The sequence below is a fragment of the Rutilus rutilus genome (assembly GCF_951802725.1).
Source record: "Rutilus rutilus genome assembly, chromosome: 10".
Taxonomy (NCBI): Eukaryota; Metazoa; Chordata; class Actinopteri; order Cypriniformes; family Leuciscidae; genus Rutilus; species Rutilus rutilus.
Window position 1 is genome coordinate 20,185,807 of NC_140215.1, and position 17,677 is coordinate 20,203,483.

Genomic DNA, 17,677 nt, shown 5'->3' on the forward strand with positions numbered 1-17,677 from the left:
TGGATCCTCTGGGTCAAACCCTAACTTGATGTTTGTCCTCAGTTAAAAACTGATTAATTTTTCTTTCCCCTCAGTGTCCAGTGAATCTACTCTACTGTTCAAAAGTTTGGGGTCAGTATGTTTATTTTGTTTTTGAAAGAAGTCTCTTATGCTCAGCAAGGCTGCATTTATTACAGTAAAATGCAGTAAAAACTTTAATATTGTGAAATGTGTTTAAAACAGCTGATTTCTGTTTCAGTACAATTTATTCCTGTGAAGACAAAGCTGAATTTTCAGCATCATCACTCCAGTCTTCAGTGTCACATGATCCTTCAGAAATCATTCTTGTATGATGATTTGCTGCTTAAGAAACATTTCTTATTATTATCATCAGTGTTGAAAGCGGTTGTGCTGCTCAATATTTTTGTGGAAACCATGATACTTTTTTCACGATTCTTTAATGCATAGAGTTCAACATGTTATACTTTTGTAACAGTATAAATGTCTTTACAGCCTCATTTGACCAATTTAATGAGTCTTTACGGAATAAAAGTATATATTTTTTAATTGTACTGACTCCAAACTTTTGAACTGTGGTATATGTAGTCTTTCATGTTATTCACATGATCTTGTTTAATTTAAGGTTATATAAAAATGCTAGTGTAAAAATTTCCTCCAATATATAGCTACAGAAAAAGAAAAAGAAACAAGCTCTTCAGCCAAATAACATCTTTCAAGACAACATTTCTTGGACATTCCAAATAACATTTCTTGGACCACAGCAGCGATCTTCCAGTGCAGCAACAAACACAGAGTATCAGATCTTCACAAGCCAGAACTATCAGACTGCAAAGCTTACTGTGTGAACTAAAGCAAACACATTGGACGAGCCCATCAAATGTTCTGCAATGACAAAAACAGGAAATTCCTTATCTTATGTAATCATGTGATCACACAGTGAAGACACAGCAAAAGACCAAAGGTTTTCTAAATAACACTCCACAACATCATCTGTTCTTAATACAATTCAATTTCGAACAATTTATTAGCTGAAAACCAGGGGGAATTAATTCGGTTGCCAATTAAACTGGAATCAATTTACATAGAATACTTTAGGTGAGTGATGGTTATTTATTACTATGCTGTTGTGTTGATAAAACAGTTGCCTGACTCTGAAGTGTGTCGACCACATTGCCTGAAAATGAACGGTGCATTCATAATGGGCTGTCACTATACATCACAGTTTCAACCCTGAACCTATTAATACACATTCTACACTCTTGAAAGGAAATAAAAGCATGAAGGGGTCAGTCTTGGGGTCACCAAGAGCACATTTTCTTTTATGTGCACCAGCTACCTGTGTTTCAAATAGGACTATACAGGGGCACAGGGTGATTTTTTTTAGGTTGGAGGTGCTGAATAAATAGTATAAAGAAAGAATTATATCTCACATCAACGCCACAAAGCATAACAAACAATCCTAAAAAACGCTTGTTTAAATAGATGGAGCATACAGTAAATTTTTGACAGAAAATAAAAAAAAATAGTGATACTTACAATTGTAGTGCAACAAGGAATGTATTTGTAATGCGCCATTTTAAAAAAGGGCTATTGAGGTATTTTTGCAAGCTATTAACAAGTCTTCACTGCCACAGGAAATAAACAATGAATAAATAAAACACACTTCTGCCTACCTTACAGACTTGCACTCCAAAGTGGAGTGCAGCGGAAACCCACCAGTAGGTGGCGGCAAGTCACTCGCTGCATCCAAAATCAAATACTTTCCTAGAATATAGTATGCGAAAAACAGTACGACAACAGAGTAGTATGTCCGAATGCATAGTATTCGAAAAACAGTAGGTGAAAAGTCGCAGAATGACCTACAACTCTCGGCGAGATTCTGAAGTGTGCATTTGGTCGACACTTTACTATCCCATGAGGCCACGGGAGAGGATTTATGAGTTGTTTTTTTTACTACCCACATTCATACTATATAGAAAGTACTTTTTGTTGCGAAGTAAGTTCAAATTCAAATGTAGTACCTGCTCAGACAAATGCGATTTTGGAAGCAGCGACTGTCTTAATGAGTCATTGAGTCAAATTGTGTTATAAACTTACATTGTATGCGTTCACTATTAGCTGAATAATGTTTTTGGAGTCTTGGTCCAAAATTTCCACTGTAGTCCCAGGGATCAACGCAGTGAGATTCTATGGGTAAAAATACATTAAGAACACATTAAACACAAAACAAAAACAGCTCAACATCAATCAATATAGCTTACGAGGAACGAGAGGTACCTTGTAAAGAACATAGTGTCTTTTGGTCACTGCAAAGATGAGGAAAATATTGTTTTCAGCCAGTTTCTCTCCAAGTAGAGCGAGTGAAGGGTAGTCCTGTGGAGAGATGACACATGTCCATATATCAGTAAGATACATTCAAGCAATCCCTCACTCCCTGCAGCACTCTTTCTGTCAGGAAGTTTGCAAAAGGAAGTCATCGCTCTTCTGATTCCCCTCCACGGTTTCCGTTATCCTTCCCACCCATTTCCTCTGAATACAGCGACAGGCGTTCTCTGCTAAACTGCCTGAGTATACAGGGAGTTTGTACTCAATCTCTTTAACCAACGATCATCGATGTGTTAAGCACATTTGAGGAACGTTTCCTTACAGAACAAGATGGATGCGTAAATATTCAATCCTAGTTTGCGGTAGAAGGCACACACTGCTTTTGTTTGTTTTCCTTCTGTCTGAGCGATCTCTCTCACTCTCAAAACATTCAGCTACTTTGGATGGAGACCAAACTGCTAAACGAGCACCGCATCTGTTCTTGCACTTTGACATAGATGGGGAATAACAATTGATCCAGTTCAAAGCCATAAAGAAAAAACAAGTTACGAATTTTCAAGAGACATCATATGGTGAAAGGAGAAGGAAACAATAAGTGCACAAAAGCTTCCCATTAAATCTGAATTATCTGCAATGCCTTTGAAGGTTTTGTTATGCTGTTCAGCAAACACAGACCTGCATTTCAGACAATCATTATGTGTTATCATCAAGCATTTATAGCTGATGGAAGTTAAGGGCAAAAAATGTGTGTTTAAATAAAACAAGCTCATTCAGAGTCTGCAGTTCATTTATCCAAAGCAAAAAATGTAGTCTTCAAATTTTTTGGTTCAGCCATTTAAAATGAAATGACAGTTTTGTGGTGTAAAAGCTTTACCATCTTTGTTGAAGCGCTGTACTCGTTCTTGTCGTTCAGGTGACACTGTCCATCGTGAGGATGCACTAGTCCACCGAGCTTGCCGTCCAAAGCCAAGTGAGGGACGTCATCAGTGGCAAACACCAGGAGATGATAGGCTTCTTTCCTCCAGCCAATCCTCTCCTGCCACAATGACACCAAACTTTCATTTATACCAGTCTGTATCTTTTTGTATCTCAATACCATGTTCATTTAAGTGATTTTTATTTGAATAATTATTCCAATTAGTTTGTTGTTGTTAGATATAGTTTACAGTTTTATTTATAGTTGATGGATCAGTTCAGTTATATTACAGTTGTCAGAATATGTATCAACATATGGACATTATTAGCGTTTTTCAAATCAAACATGCATACTGTATAAGATAATTTTCTAGAACTACATTCATTTAAAAATAAGTAGTAGTAGTATAAAGTAGTAGATGAAATACATTTGTGAAGCATTTTGTTAATTCTTTCATCATTTTTTTATTATGCATGCAGCTTTTATGGCCTCATATTAATTTAAAGACTAAATAGATACTTTTAAACATTTATGTCAACATAGGACCATTTCAATTTATTTTTCAAAGTTAATTTAAGGCAAAAGGGGGTGATTGGTGATTAGCCATAGTTCATAGATTCATATAAAAAATGTTTACCTAAAATCTACACAATCTAGCAGACAGCACCTGCTAACTAGTGCTTTAGAAACACATGGCAAATTCAACACTATACACAAGATCTCATTAGTCTCAAAAACACGTATAGCGGATAAATGGGCAAGGCTCTCCTCTTTCATTCAGCGTAAACCGCACAGTCTCTTTCTCTCATGCACGCTGTGATTGTGCCTTTCATGGCAAAGCAAATATTTTTACAGCCTATGATGTCAGGCCATATTAGCGTGTCTCTTTTAAGTCTCAGACACACCTGTATCTCAAAGCAAAAAAAGGATTTCTCTCTTTTCATTAAACCTTGCTGGACAGGCTTGATGTCCCTATAGGGAGTTAAAGGAGTCAAAGAAGCAGCAAAATGACCACTCCTGACTGACTGCTTACCTTGCAAACTGCAGCCTGCAGAATGGCATCAAACCCCCCCTCTGGTGCATCTCTGTTACGCGACACCATCTGCTTTTGCACTTCCTCGTTGAAACGATCAACCTTGTCCGTAAGAGACAAGAGGTGACGAAAGCCAAATGTGGGGACACAGTTTGGGAACAACTTATATCTGTAATAAAAGAGGAACAATAAATACCAGGTAAAACGAATCCTAATATTGTGCTAGTAGTTCCCAAATATATAAGGGCTGTGAAAAGATTAATCGCATCCAAAATAAAAGTTTGTGTTTACATAATAAATGTGTGTGTACTGTGTATAATTATTTTGTAAAAATAAATACACACACATGCATGTATTTATTTAAGAAATATTTGCATACATACTGTATATATTAACATATAATTTATATTATATATAAATATAAATATTTGTATATATAAATAACAAATTTTTCTTAAATATATACATGCATGTGTGTGTATTTATATATACAAAATAATTATACACAGTACACACACATTTATTATGTAAACACAAACTTTTATTTTGGATGCGATTAATCTTTTCACAGCCCTAATATATATATATATATATATATATATATATATATATATATATATATATATATATATATATATATATAAGATATATATCTTTTTATTTTTTTTATTTTTTACAGAAAAAAAAAATATATATATAAAATTCTGAACAAAAATAAACTTCTATAGATTATTTAAATGTACATAATATAAGTATGTTCAAACATAGTAAATAGTCTTTAAAATGCATTAAATTAATGAAAATAACACACCAATGCCATTGCCAATATTTATCTATTTATTTATTTTTTCAAATACATCAAAAATATTAATGGATGCTATGTTAGGTTAGATATATAAAAAAAGTATTTAGTAATATTACTTTATTTCAATTTTAAATAATATTTGAGGTTTACTAGTTGGAGAACAAGGGACATGCTTGTTGACATATTGTCTGTTCCTATGATTTCTGTTGTGGTACAGTGAGCATTCAAGAGGGCTGAGTGCATAACCTACATGGCCACTGATGCATGATGGGCTGCAGACTGCATGGAGTAATAGCTTCTCTGGGACATGTGCTGTACTGGCTTTGCAACCTCAATCTGCTGTCACACTTTTAAAAGTCTACCATTATTTTACATTGGATCAGAATGATAACCACCAGTGACAGCAGGATTTTTTTCTGAACTAGATTAAGCTTTGACTATTGAGTGTTACATAAGATTTTGGATTAGTCCAAAATTGTGACATGCCAAGGGCTTTTGACTTTCCAATGATGCACTTTTCTCTAAGACAAGGCTACACCAAAGCAGGGCTATTTTTAGTAATACAAGATAAATAAAAGAAGACATATTCACTTCCCCAGCTGAGAAAACGTCTCCAAACTGTTCTCACTAACAAGTAGCTGTTTCAGTTTCTTTCATTGCATAACAAAGGGAAAGCCAATCCCAAACCGGTTTACAGCTCATCACAGATCTGTAAGAGATGTCTCTTACCCATTGCATGGGTTGTCCTGGTACTTGGGGGCTGTGTAGGAGAAGGGTGAGATGTTCTTATCCACAAAGGAGCCAAAACCAAGGCGGAAGTTACTCGTGAGCTTCCTCATTTCCTCAGCGAGTTTGGTGCCCAGGTTGCGGATTGTGTCCAGATCGTCCTTCATTGAGAGCGAGAGGTCCATCAGGTAGTACAAATCAACAGGGTAGTCTTCCACAGGGCGCACTTGTACCTCAAAGGAAATCTGGTCACCTGAAAAATGGAAGTAAGAGCCACTACATTAACAGACCATATAAATCTATCTACAAATACATTTTATTTCATTCTTTTTCTCCTCTAAATCTATTAGCAGATGCATACCAGGCCTTAAGCTGAGAGCGATCTTCTGAGGGTATATCTGGATGACATCATACTGGGTCACCCCAGAACCTTTGGAGCTCAGGGGTTTGCTCAGCAAAAGAGAGCTGCCACTCCTGGGATTCTCTATAAAAGGAGCATCACATCCTCTTTTCAGTAAGTTCTGGCTAAAGTCACATCGTGAGGTGAGAGTTCTGGCCTGTCCAAAGTCCTGAATCAGGGAAAAAGAAAGATCACTGTCTAAGCAATGTAGGGAAACCATTAAATAAATGAGCAAACCCACAAATGCAGGGAAATAGAGCACTAATGCTCTTAGTAACCTGTCGACGGTTCAAGTGTATTAAAATTAATAAATCAGTGGCTTGGCTGCCTAACTACGACATTTGAATGAGTCTATGATGCCTATAATACCGTCTTGGTATGCAGCTCAGTAGTTTGAGAGAGAGACACAGCCACATTCAAAAATCAAGTGTCAGCCAATGTCTGGCAGGAATGTGGGTGCACGCACCTCTTGCGCGCACCAGGCGCAGCTCGGGTGAATGAGGAAACACTCTTCACAAGACGAGGCGCTGCCGCTCATGCAAACATTAAGACCTAGAGAGGAAAAGAGTCCAATTCAAGTCAAACAGGAATTATGAATCTGTGCATAATTCAGACTCGTTCATCTAGACACTTGCAACTGAGACCTACTACAAACAAGAGAAGCGTCGCAATAAAGACATGGAATTGCTCAGAAAAGTAACTAGGACGAACTGACCCCTCGTTATGGAGAAATGGAGAAATAAAAACATAAATAAATGGAGAAAAAAAATGCAATTAATTCTTACAGAAACTGTTGAGTAAATCAGTCGATAAAAAAAAAAAAAAAAAAAAAAATTATATGGATTTATTTTCACAACATTCACATCTGTTTATTTATTCGCATTTACTAATCTGATATGTATGAAATAATTTTTATTTGGACCTCCAAGACAAGTTTATTTTCTATCCCAACGAAAGTAGTCCCTTTGAGTTAAATACCGATGACATTGTGCTTTCACTAAACACTGCACTTATACTTACCATTGACGCTGTGAATAAACATTTCCAAGACCATGTAAACTAGAAGAGCCGGGTGACGTGTAAATGGGCAAAGTTTCCACATTATTCCTTGCAAAATCAAAACCCCGTTCAACATCAAAGGAGTTTTTGTCCAATTGTATAAAAAGATTGTATTATTTTATATAGTGAGTGGCTGAGATCTTCTCTTTGTCCATCCTCTCCACATCACAGCGGCACTTCATGACTGAAGTTAGCGTCCAGTGCAGAGAACTGCATTGGTAAACACAGGAGTAAAATCCGAGGCGTCTGAACAATAATCCACATTCAAAGTTATGGTTACTGTCGCGCTGTCTGGGGTCCACTGCAATAATTCAGCCTGCACTGCATCCATTACTGGCTTTCAAATCTTCAGTCGCAAGAACATTTAAACTTCGTGAACATGCCGTTTTTATCCATCCTCCGGTTGTTTTCGGCGTGAAAGTTCAGTAGTTGAGTGCCTGCCGCGTCCCTCACATTAAAACTCCGCCCATGGGAAACGAGACAGGACTTTTTTCCCAATCAGGTTTCAGACAAATCCCGCCCCCTGCAACTGGGATTGGCTAGTAGGGGCGACTTCAAGGCATGCTCCGATTGGACAGTTAACAGGTCATTCAAATGTCGTTACCAATCAAAGAAAATAACAATCAGGTCATGTTTGAGGGGAAAACTAGAAAGCGACAGAAACATTTAACCCTTTAATTACTTGGCCCCAGTAACCAGTGCGGGTTCTTTTTTTTATAGCAAATTAGAATTTGCTCTTAAACCTAAATCAATCAATCTCACTTTAAACTGATAATGAAAAATTAATCTAGGTCCTTCTTTACCTTATGAAATTAGATTGAGCATTTAATAAATATTTTTGTTATGTCAGTAGTACATTAAATACCGAAGGCAGATTTGGCTTGGAAACTTCATCCAGTGGAGTCAGCAGTCATGTGACCCTCACTAATTACATCGCCACCTGTTCTACAATGAGAGCTGTTGAAGTAGTAGTATTAGGTAGCTCAAAGAATATAAGGTTGTTCTGGTTTTACCCGAGCTGACAGTAGTGATAAAAAGGGTTCCTTCACCACTGGCTATTGTTACAACTGCAAAAGGGCCTTGCACACCTGGCTTAAAAATGTTCAAACTTAAATAGTGTAGCTTTAAACTTGGCCTGGTTTTGCACTAATCAAACCATTAAAGAATGCACAGGAAAAGGGTTTTATTTAAGAAACACAAGGAAACTTATATGCAGTTATAACTCTGGTATTAGCAGAGCTAAAAACCTGAAAAACCTGAAATTCAAAAACTCTTATTAATCCCTCCACTTCCAGGATCAGCATTCAACTCAGAGGAGGTGTTGGGAACAACAGATTACAACAGTGTTTATACACAACAAAACTTCATTGCAAAAATGGAACTGACAAGTGAAATCCAATCATACTGGTCAGGGAACGAACCACTGATTAAAACAGCGCAAACTCAAATACACGTGGGGGTAGAGGCCTGTGTGAGAAGCTCAGAGGTCATATCCACTATAGATCTCAATGGAAGGCCACTGAGGAAGCCCTGATGCTTGGCCCGCAGTTCCAGCAGGGCATCCACGATCCTTTGGCGGCCTATGTTTGGGTGGCGCTCCAACATCCGGGCCATGATTGTGTCAAAGCTTCCCATTGTGGCGTAGTGCTGTGGCACACATGTACCAGAGGCTGTGGGCGAGTCGCACACATTGGTCAACCGGTCCACACTACAACGCGGCCCCTGAGTCAAAAACATACGCATGACAGATATCAAGGGTTTGGAACAGAAAATCAAAAGTGGTCTGGTATTAGCAATAATTTAAAGAAACGGTATTAAAATCCCTTACAGTGACTGAAATCTAACTAGTTCTGGACAAAGCAAACTTTCTAAAATGCTTGTCACTTCATACTTACTCCATGTGATGGACTGTAGGTTACACCCTTTGTTCCCAATCCATCCCCGGCAGTTTCTGAGGTGCTGTGAGACGGATCGCTCAGTGTAGGCTCAGCTAAAGCAGGCCGACAGAGTTGCACCACCTGGACAGTCTGACCTTGGAGGGAGCGACCATTTAGATCTTCAACTGCTGCCTTGGCATCGCTGGAGCTCTTGAGATAAACAATAGCTGCCCTACATAAGCACAGACAAGATTGCAGTTCATTAATTATAATCTCTAACGATGCTTGGAAGTCTGGAACTACAAGCACTCAGCATTACTACAAAGTCTATAAAGATTGATGCAAAAATAAAAATTGTGATTTAAAGTATACTACTGCCAGTTTAAAAACTATAACCACCACAGTTTGGGTGCAGAGCTGTAAGTTCTTGTCATTGCACAGGTGCAATGAGATTATGAGTAATCATACTAGTTCAATTAGAAATGTACACCGGTTTTCCTGCTAGAAACCTTATGAGAGTGTTCAGTACTTATTTACACTGATACATGTAGTTAACCTAAACTGTTTGCCCACTGAGTAGTCACAAAGTTGATAACATTTACTGAGATTCTGTTAAATAGTGTCTAGAGAAATTGTAATGCAGTAAATACTAAATTGAATAATGTTGGTATTGATTGCCATTTTTATAACTTTGAAGCAGTGTTTAATCTTAGCTTTTAGGCATATGTGGAATCAATTCAGCATGTTGAGAATGCTTACCTCATATTGTTGCTGAAAGTGGAGATACTGACATTCGTAGCATTGTACTTCTCAAACCACAGCAGCACTTCATGCTATAGAAAACAACATTTAGTGGTGTCTGCTGCCCTCTGGAGGCCATAATGAACTTTACTGAAAAGCTTACATTTCTGGGCACCCTACCTCACTGACATTGTCTGGCAAGCATGTAACGCACAAGATGGAACTTTGTCTTGAATCATCTTCATCAGTCCCTGTGAAAAAGTATATATTTAGTCATTTAAGATCATTTAGTCAACCAAATCAAACAGCCAACAGCAATGAGGCTTTCTTCCAGAACAGTATTTGAGTTTTCAAACTGCACTTCAAAGTATAGACCTTAATGGGTGTTGTTGAAAGGAGAAAGATTCACTAGACATCACTATCACTCATAGGTTTCAATTAACCTACAACACCTTTGTGCTTCATTTTGTAGTTCATACTTTCCCGCTTTTCAATCAGTTTCTCCGGTTTTCCATCTTGATTTGGAGACCCAAGTTCCTCCTCTGCATCAAACCAAGCTTCGCTGCCATTTGGATCCTTGATGGCACCTACCATATAAAACACTGTAATACGAGTCCAGTGTATTTAGCTTTCTTCAATCTGATATTCATACCAGGGGTTGTCTCAGTGGAAGCTCCTGGCTTCTTGTGTGAAAAGACTTCATCTCTCTTGTTGCCATCACATTTAGCTTCATCCTATTCAGAGAGAACAAACACTGTACTGACTATTCTAAATGTAACATACTCATATTTCAGGTACAATTATTAATGGAATTGAAGTATGTGAATGACCTACCGGAGCAGCTTCAGCGTCCTGACAAACTTCAGAGTTCAGTGCTCTCATCGCTTTACTTTCTTCATCCACTCTGTGACCACTTGCAATGGTACTACGCAGATTCATAGAATTCTTGGCACTTCTGAACATGTATGAGGCCATACACAAATATTAACTTTTTCACATGTATCAAACAGCAAAATTCAGTGTATAAATGTAATGTACATTACCAAACACTGCAAAGGCAGACATGCTGATATTATGTGGAGACAAAAAGCCACAATGCAATGCACTACAGGATCAAAACGGTGTCATTCATACATTTATTCATCTACACTACTGTTCAAAAGTTTTGGGGTTGGTGAGATTTTAATTATTTTTAAAGATTCTCTTATTCTTACCAAGTCTGCATGCATTTGTTCAAAAATGCAGCAAAACATTTTACCAATACACTTCCAGGACTTTTGAGGTAAATATTCATGACCTACCATTACCATAACATGACGAAACCTAGGTATTGTAATTTGTTCAACCAATATCATCAATTAAACATTCTAATATACAGATATTTGTGAAACATTTTCATGCCTTTTCCAAATCTTTCTGGTTTGGTTTATTTTTCAAAAACTTTTCCAGGCCTGGGAATTATTAAAAAATGCCATGACTTTTCCTAGGTTTTTCACATGACCGTACAAACCCAGAGCAATATTGTGAAATATGACTATATTTAAAATATTTTTTTTTTTTATATTTTACTATATTTTAAAATGTTATTTATTCATGTGATGCAAACCTAAATTTTCCGCATCATTACTCCAGTCTTCTAGCCTGGGCTTCCCCATGCTGCCTTGTGCGCAGCACGATTTTATTCACGCTGCTAGGCAGCCTGGATTCCATGGACTAGATTTTCGCCTCAGCGAGGGGACCAATCACAGAACGGGGAGGGAGCAGCAAGACGATGACGACGTCTATGCGACACACCGAAGCAGTTTGTTTATATCTATGGATCCAACATGTCATCAGACGCGAAGTTACCTTTCGATGCAGCCTTAGATAGTGTTCTAAGTAGTTTAGAACGCAAGTTTATTTCGTCTTCTTCCTCGTCGAATTTTCTCGCTCTACAAAGGTCATCTGGTATAATTGAAACGATTGGCTATGGAGCTACGTCCAGGTGCATTTGATAGACATTCGTAGCGTCCAATAAACGGCTCTGGGCATTCTTAAACCACGCCTCAAATACGAGAAAATGAACATATGGTTCCCAGACCACGTCTCAATGAGAAAGAGGTCTGACGTTAGCCAGGCTACCAGTCTTCAGTGTCACACGATACATCAGAAATCCTTGTAATATGCTGATTTGATGCTCAAGAAACATGTTTTATCAATGTTAAACAGTAATTTTGTGAAAATCAGGATTTAAGATGTGGTCTTTTTCTTTTAAAGGTTCTCAGATAATAACATTTATAGGAATATTTTGTACGATTATAAATGCCTTTACTGTCACTTATGATCAATTTAATGCGCCCTTGCGGAATAATAGGAATAAAAACAATATACATTTTACACATCTTACTGACCCCAAACTTTTGAATGGTAGTGTATACATGTTTGCAGATATTTCTGGGAGGTTTTGACTTGAAAATATAGCAAAGAATTGACTGAACCACTCGCCTCCAGCGTCCTGGCTGTGAAGTGTAATATGGCAGCACTATGTTCCAGCATTCCAATAAAGAACTCATACCAGGGGAAGCAGTCAGAAAACTTATTTGTGTAAAGGTTAGTTTTAATGATTTTTATTTGACATATCAGGACCACTTACCTTCCTGGACTGTCAAATAAGTCTAAATGGGCATCAAGTACCTGAAATGAGACCTTATTACCTACTGCTCATCTCAGATACAATACATTTCCAAATTCAAATTCTGTCATACCAATGCTGGGCTGTAGTTTGCCCCTGTAGTTATCTTTTCAGAATCTACTGACAGGGGCCTGAGGTCATCCAGAGAAGTGCCTGCCAGAATCTGTCTCCTCATCTCGTGGTAATCTTTCTGTAGTAAATTCAGAGTTTCTGCTATGCTGTCCGGCAGGGCCTCAGTACTGAGGTACATACAAGAATAAAAATAATAATAATTTGCTGACCTCAAAGTTAGGATAGAATACCTCAAGAGAAAAATATTGAATTCTCGTAATAGAAATTCATCTTGAGCGATCTCTTACCCTTGATGAGCACTTTCACCCAGTGGGGAGGTGAAGTAGCGTCTCCAGCAGTGCTGTTGACACATGACAAACTGAAGAGCGAGAAGACGCAGCTCTGATCTTCTCACTCGCTGGGCACAGTCACACCCACAGACTCTCCTGCAGTGGTCACCACCAGGACCAGGGCTGAGAAGACACATGAAACTTCTTGACATTTTAATATATGTTGCTTTAAAAAAAACACGTTTTGATGCAGTACATGGACTGAGACTGGAACACTGTTTTACAAAGCTAATAACTGTAATACAAAGTTGTCTTCCTAAAGGGGGCGCTAGAAGTCTCAGAAAGCCAAATCCCCAGGATGTTTAATGTCTTACTGGTGAATTTTTCTAATGTTCATTTCAAAGATAAAAGGAAATCCTATACAGCAATCACTATAATCTCGAATTTCAGAAAGAAACATTCATTACATAACAGCTTTCTGAACGCTCTTGTGCAACTTGCTACTGTAGTTCGGACAACATTTTACACTTTTACAATAATGACACTGAGAAACATTAATAGCCACTAAATTTAAAAATATACTGTTAAAAGTAAAAAAAAAAAAAAAAAAAAAAAGTTTCTGAAGCATTAAAGTTTTGGTGGAATGGACTTTCAATGGAGGGACAGATATCTCTCAGATTTCATTAATAATATCTTTTTAGAAGACAAACAAAAGTCTTAAGGGTTTGGAACGACATGATTCATTTGAGTGAACTAATAACCCTTTCAGCACATTACCTTGCCGTTCTACTCCTTAGCTGTTTCAGCTCCTTCTCAGTCTCCTTAAGTTTTATGAATTCCTAGAAGTAAATGATCAGCACATTATTCACAGCTCATTTGAAAAGATCACAACTCCAAGCGCTCCATTAGGCGCACGATTATATATATATAAAATACCTCTGTGAGGACATCCAAGTCAGACATGTAGACTTCAGTAATGGTGTTCTTTTCAGATGTGGCCATTTGCACAGTTTGTGTATCTTTCTCATGGCCGACAGCTAGCAAGTCAGTGTCAGTGGCAACGTTTTCCACCTGGAAGATCTGACCAACCTCTGTTGCACATGTAGATGTGAAGCAGGCTCTGAAATCACCACAGGCATCTATTATTTGGTCCACAGAAACTGAAGTACTACATTCAGAAGATCCCACATTGACCTCCTCTATCGGTTGCTCGTATCTTGAGTCCTGCTTCTTTCGCGGGTCTTCGTGACTGTCTCCGGACTCATCAGCCAGATCGAAAGAATTGCTGAGACAAGAGAAACAATCAGTGGAGTTTGCAGAAGTAGCACTGGCCATAGTGGTGTCTGACGGTTCATCTGACGGTTCATCTGACAGTTCTGTACTGCCTTTGGTGGCCATGATTGAATCATTGTCGCCTGCCTCCGTACTTCGGCTGCCATCGCTCCATACAGTGTGGTCCAAGCTGGTGCTACTGAAACTGTAGTATTCTGGTATCCCTTCCTGATCCAGATTGTGGTCATCTGCTTTTTCCATTTGATCATACAATTGGTGTTGATCTTTTTGGATATAGTCATTTCTCTGAACATGACTCTGCTTATCCAGCTCCATATCAAGGGAGAAGCTCGCCTGGGCTGTTGTGTCCTTGAAGTGTTTGGTGTCCTCCCTGTTCTCTACTTCTTTCCACAGCTGAGACAGGCACTGGGCATGGGGACACATTCCTTTACTGTACGAAGGAGGATGTGCAGCAGAGCTCCTATCATTAAAACTCTGTCTGTGTGTAGCATTCTGAGCGTTAAGGGTACTCTGCATGCAACCTAAATTAATATTTTGCTTTGTGACGTCACTTTGGGCAGTTAAGACGTTCAGCTCTTCTTTCACACTGTTTGGCAGCAGCTCAAGTTGTTTCTCATTCTCTAAACCAGAAAGTAATAATTAGTGCTCTAGCTGCTAATGAAGTTTCAAAAGTCTACAGGAGGACTCAAACATCATCTTACCTGACATACAGACTTTGTCCTCTGAAATTGCAATGTGAATGCCACAATGGCTACACTTCTTGGTACCTAATGGACAACTGGTCCTACAGTTTTGACACCGAAATGCACCATCAAATGTTGGGTACCTGGACCTAAAACACAAATAAATGTTATTGTTACATATACACATACATACATACATACACACACATATATATATATATATATATATATATATATATATATATATATATATATATATATATATATATATATATATATATATATATATATATATATACCTCCACCATCATCAACAACTAATGCATAGAACCAAGTCCCCAACCTAAATTTTCTATTTTTCAATAATCCGTAAAATCAGAACGGACAATACAATGCAGTTTCATGGCAACTTTCAGGATGTGTGATATATAGATTCCATATTGATTACTGGCAGATATCAGATTTTTTTTTTAAAATATGTTAATATCATTTGATAATTGTGTTGCTCATTCTCCTATTTTTTACATTTAGATTACCTTTGTCATCATATAGACCTATTGCTCACTTAATTTTCAAAACATTAAAAAAGTATTTCTCAAAATGAACATCTATTCATCTGTACGTTATAACGTTGATTCGTAAATTCACTTGTAACATTTAAAATGACTGATTTTATTTTGCAGTGATCCATTTTTTTTTTTTAAATTCATTTAGGAAAATTCTGAATTTTAATATTGGCCATTATTGGTTATCAGCCATTACATAACGGTCTTATCAATATTATCCATATTGCCATGCACATCAGCTCTATCAATTGGTTGTTGATTGGATGGAGGCAGATTCGCGAGTGGAGGGGTTTAAGTGGACTAAAAAAAGTCACCAGACAGAAGTCTGTAATTTCACCAGAAGACAGAGTTGACATTTTATTAAAATTATTAGGTTAAAACAAATAATAAAAATAATGACATGCATGGATTAATCATTCACAATAAGATTAATACCATGCATTTAGAAAATAGGGTGAATTTTCATTTCAAGCAGACTTTAATATTTAAGTTATAAAATGTATGATTAAAGCATGATGAACCATGAAGGCAATAAAATCATATGAATACCAAACTACAGCAAATCGAAACAAACTCAAATAAAAAAAACTCACCTGTTTGATGACATACCGGTAGTTGTTGGAGGGGGAACACTGTTTCCTCTGGTGTTTGCTAAATTATAAAGATATATTTTTACACATTATACAGAATACTTGCTCTGACAAAAAAATATAAATGTTCAACCAACTAAACTCACGTTTCACAAAAACGTAATGTCTGGCTACTTCAAGTGCAGGGTGTTTCTTCAAAAATAGCAGATACCCTCCCTCTTCTGACGATGACAAAGCACAATTTCACATAGATTTCCAAAATTGCCCATACATTTTTTTGATTATTAATGGTCATTTTATACTTTATATGCCCCTACGTTGTATTAAGTTCCTGTCCTCTGCTGTTAAACATTGGAACCATCCAAGCAACTTTGGATCTTTGAGTTCCAGGTAATAATTGGCCCAGACAAGCTCATACAGTGACCTATAAGATGCACAATTAAGTTACCTCACTCAGACTCAGAGTAACAAGGCATAGTGGTAGGCCTACTTCAAATGGTATTGATTCAAAGGTCAATGCTTAAAATGGAAGCACACTGAAGATAGATATGATCTGTGAAATTTCTAATTGAATGGTCAAAGCAAATTAATTTGTTTTTAGCTTTGATCAACCATTGCTTACCTCATCAACAGAAACTTCCTTACATCATACAATGGATCATTGTGAAAACCTAGAGAGATGTGTAAGAAATTCAGCAAAAAGATCATTAACACAAACGGTTCGCAAAATGCATAACGTTAGGTCTATTATAAACTAACCACATAAAAATGACGAAGATCAACCTTCTATTAACTAAATTTGTCAACTAATGGCACCTATCTGACATTACACACATTTTGTCCAACTAGTTTACATTTAAGACATAACTTCTCTCGTTAGGTCCAGCTTTTAGACCGAATTTTAAGGAGTTGTCCGTTGAGCAGCGCGCCCTTCTCAGAGGATGATGCGCGTGCATATGCGAACAAAATGTCGTCGAGGTCGACCTTATTTTCGACGCGATTTTTTTATTTTAATTTTTTTTGTGAATATGCGATACTTCCCTTTTATCAGCCGCTACAGGCAAATACATGTTTATGATTAGGATAATCAATTAAAAAAATAATAACCAACCAGTTTGTAGTACGTTTGCCAATTTCCGAATCAGTACGATTTTATGGGTTTTGAGATTTTAAAATTAAGAACACAAATTCGAGAGGGAGAAACTGGTAAACCCGCGATTTACTGTGGGGTAAAGAGGACCGTTATGTACCCAAAACCATGACCCAAAATACGCAAATTTCTCAAAGAGACCACATATGGCCAACCCAACCGTCCAACAGTAATGTTAGTAACGTTACTTCTTTGGGCTCGGACTTACCAACAATCCCGTTCACTGCATATGCATACGGGTCAAAGGGCAAGGGCATGACTTGCTGCCACATGGCTGTGGTAGAACGATCCTCATATGCGATGGAACTCAAAGATTCACAGACGAACGGTAAGACGACAGGTGGAGGATACCACATTTGGAACATTTAAATGATCAAATTCAAGAAAAAGTCCGTTAGACTTTATTTGCACCCGTATTTATCGAAATTAAAACAGCCATTAAGCGCATGTTCACCTCAGATAAAGCGCCCTCTTAATAATTAGGTGCAGCTGCGTGACTTA

General features: G+C 37.5%; 2 protein-coding genes across 3 annotated transcripts in view; both read right to left on the reverse strand.

Annotated features, from left to right (window-relative positions):
* The window catches only part of itgb5 (integrin, beta 5), a 33,457-nt gene extending 25,719 nt beyond the window's left edge, over nucleotides 1–7,738 (reverse strand). Inside the window, exons 1-8 of the mRNA XM_084422018.1 lie at nucleotides 7,226–7,738; nucleotides 6,672–6,757; nucleotides 6,167–6,374; nucleotides 5,809–6,058; nucleotides 4,275–4,443; nucleotides 3,200–3,361; nucleotides 2,278–2,373; nucleotides 2,098–2,187 (exon numbers count right to left, since the gene is read on the reverse strand). Of these exons, the coding sequence (XP_084278144.1) occupies nucleotides 2,098–2,187; nucleotides 2,278–2,373; nucleotides 3,200–3,361; nucleotides 4,275–4,443; nucleotides 5,809–6,058; nucleotides 6,167–6,374; nucleotides 6,672–6,757; nucleotides 7,226–7,340 (1,176 nt within the window). The 5' untranslated portion in view covers nucleotides 7,341–7,738. The remainder of the gene's footprint in view (nucleotides 1–2,097; nucleotides 2,188–2,277; nucleotides 2,374–3,199; nucleotides 3,362–4,274; nucleotides 4,444–5,808; nucleotides 6,059–6,166; nucleotides 6,375–6,671; nucleotides 6,758–7,225) is intronic.
* Nucleotides 7,739–8,337: 599 nt separating this feature from the next.
* Nucleotides 8,338–17,610, reverse strand: rbm44 (RNA binding motif protein 44). Of its 2 annotated transcripts, none has more exons than XM_084421200.1 (18): nucleotides 17,385–17,610; nucleotides 16,649–16,697; nucleotides 16,344–16,450; nucleotides 16,173–16,247; nucleotides 16,030–16,087; nucleotides 14,889–15,019; nucleotides 13,831–14,807; nucleotides 13,672–13,733; nucleotides 12,913–13,077; nucleotides 12,627–12,792; nucleotides 12,515–12,555; nucleotides 10,717–10,837; nucleotides 10,535–10,616; nucleotides 10,362–10,469; nucleotides 10,063–10,133; nucleotides 9,901–9,974; nucleotides 9,160–9,373; nucleotides 8,338–8,986 (listed from the first exon to the last, which is right to left on the reverse strand). In XM_084421200.1, exons 1-18 carry the CDS (start codon nucleotides 17,539–17,541, stop codon nucleotides 8,708–8,710), a joined length of 2,937 nt encoding a protein of 978 aa, XP_084277326.1. In that variant the 5' UTR covers nucleotides 17,542–17,610; the 3' UTR covers nucleotides 8,338–8,707. The 2 variants fall into 2 exon arrangements, with proteins under 2 accessions (XP_084277326.1, XP_084277327.1); XM_084421201.1 differs by having other exon boundaries at nucleotides 8,425–8,986; nucleotides 10,717–10,807; nucleotides 17,385–17,605.
* Nucleotides 17,611–17,677: the final 67 nt, after the last annotated feature.

Bases quoted from the DNA above. Each gene is read 5' to 3' on its own strand.
- rbm44 (XM_084421200.1), bottom strand. From the start codon at position 17,541: ATGTTCCAAATGTGGTATCCTCCACCTGTCGTCTTACCGTTCGTCTGT. The intron at 16,088-16,172 runs GTGAGTTTAGTT...TTTATAATTTAG, and splicing joins ACATTACGTTTTTGTGAAAC to CAAACACCAGAGGAAACAGT. The intron at 8,987-9,159 runs GTAAGTATGAAG...TTTTTGACTCAG, and splicing joins CCTACAGTCCATCACATGGA to GGGCCGCGTTGTAGTGTGGA.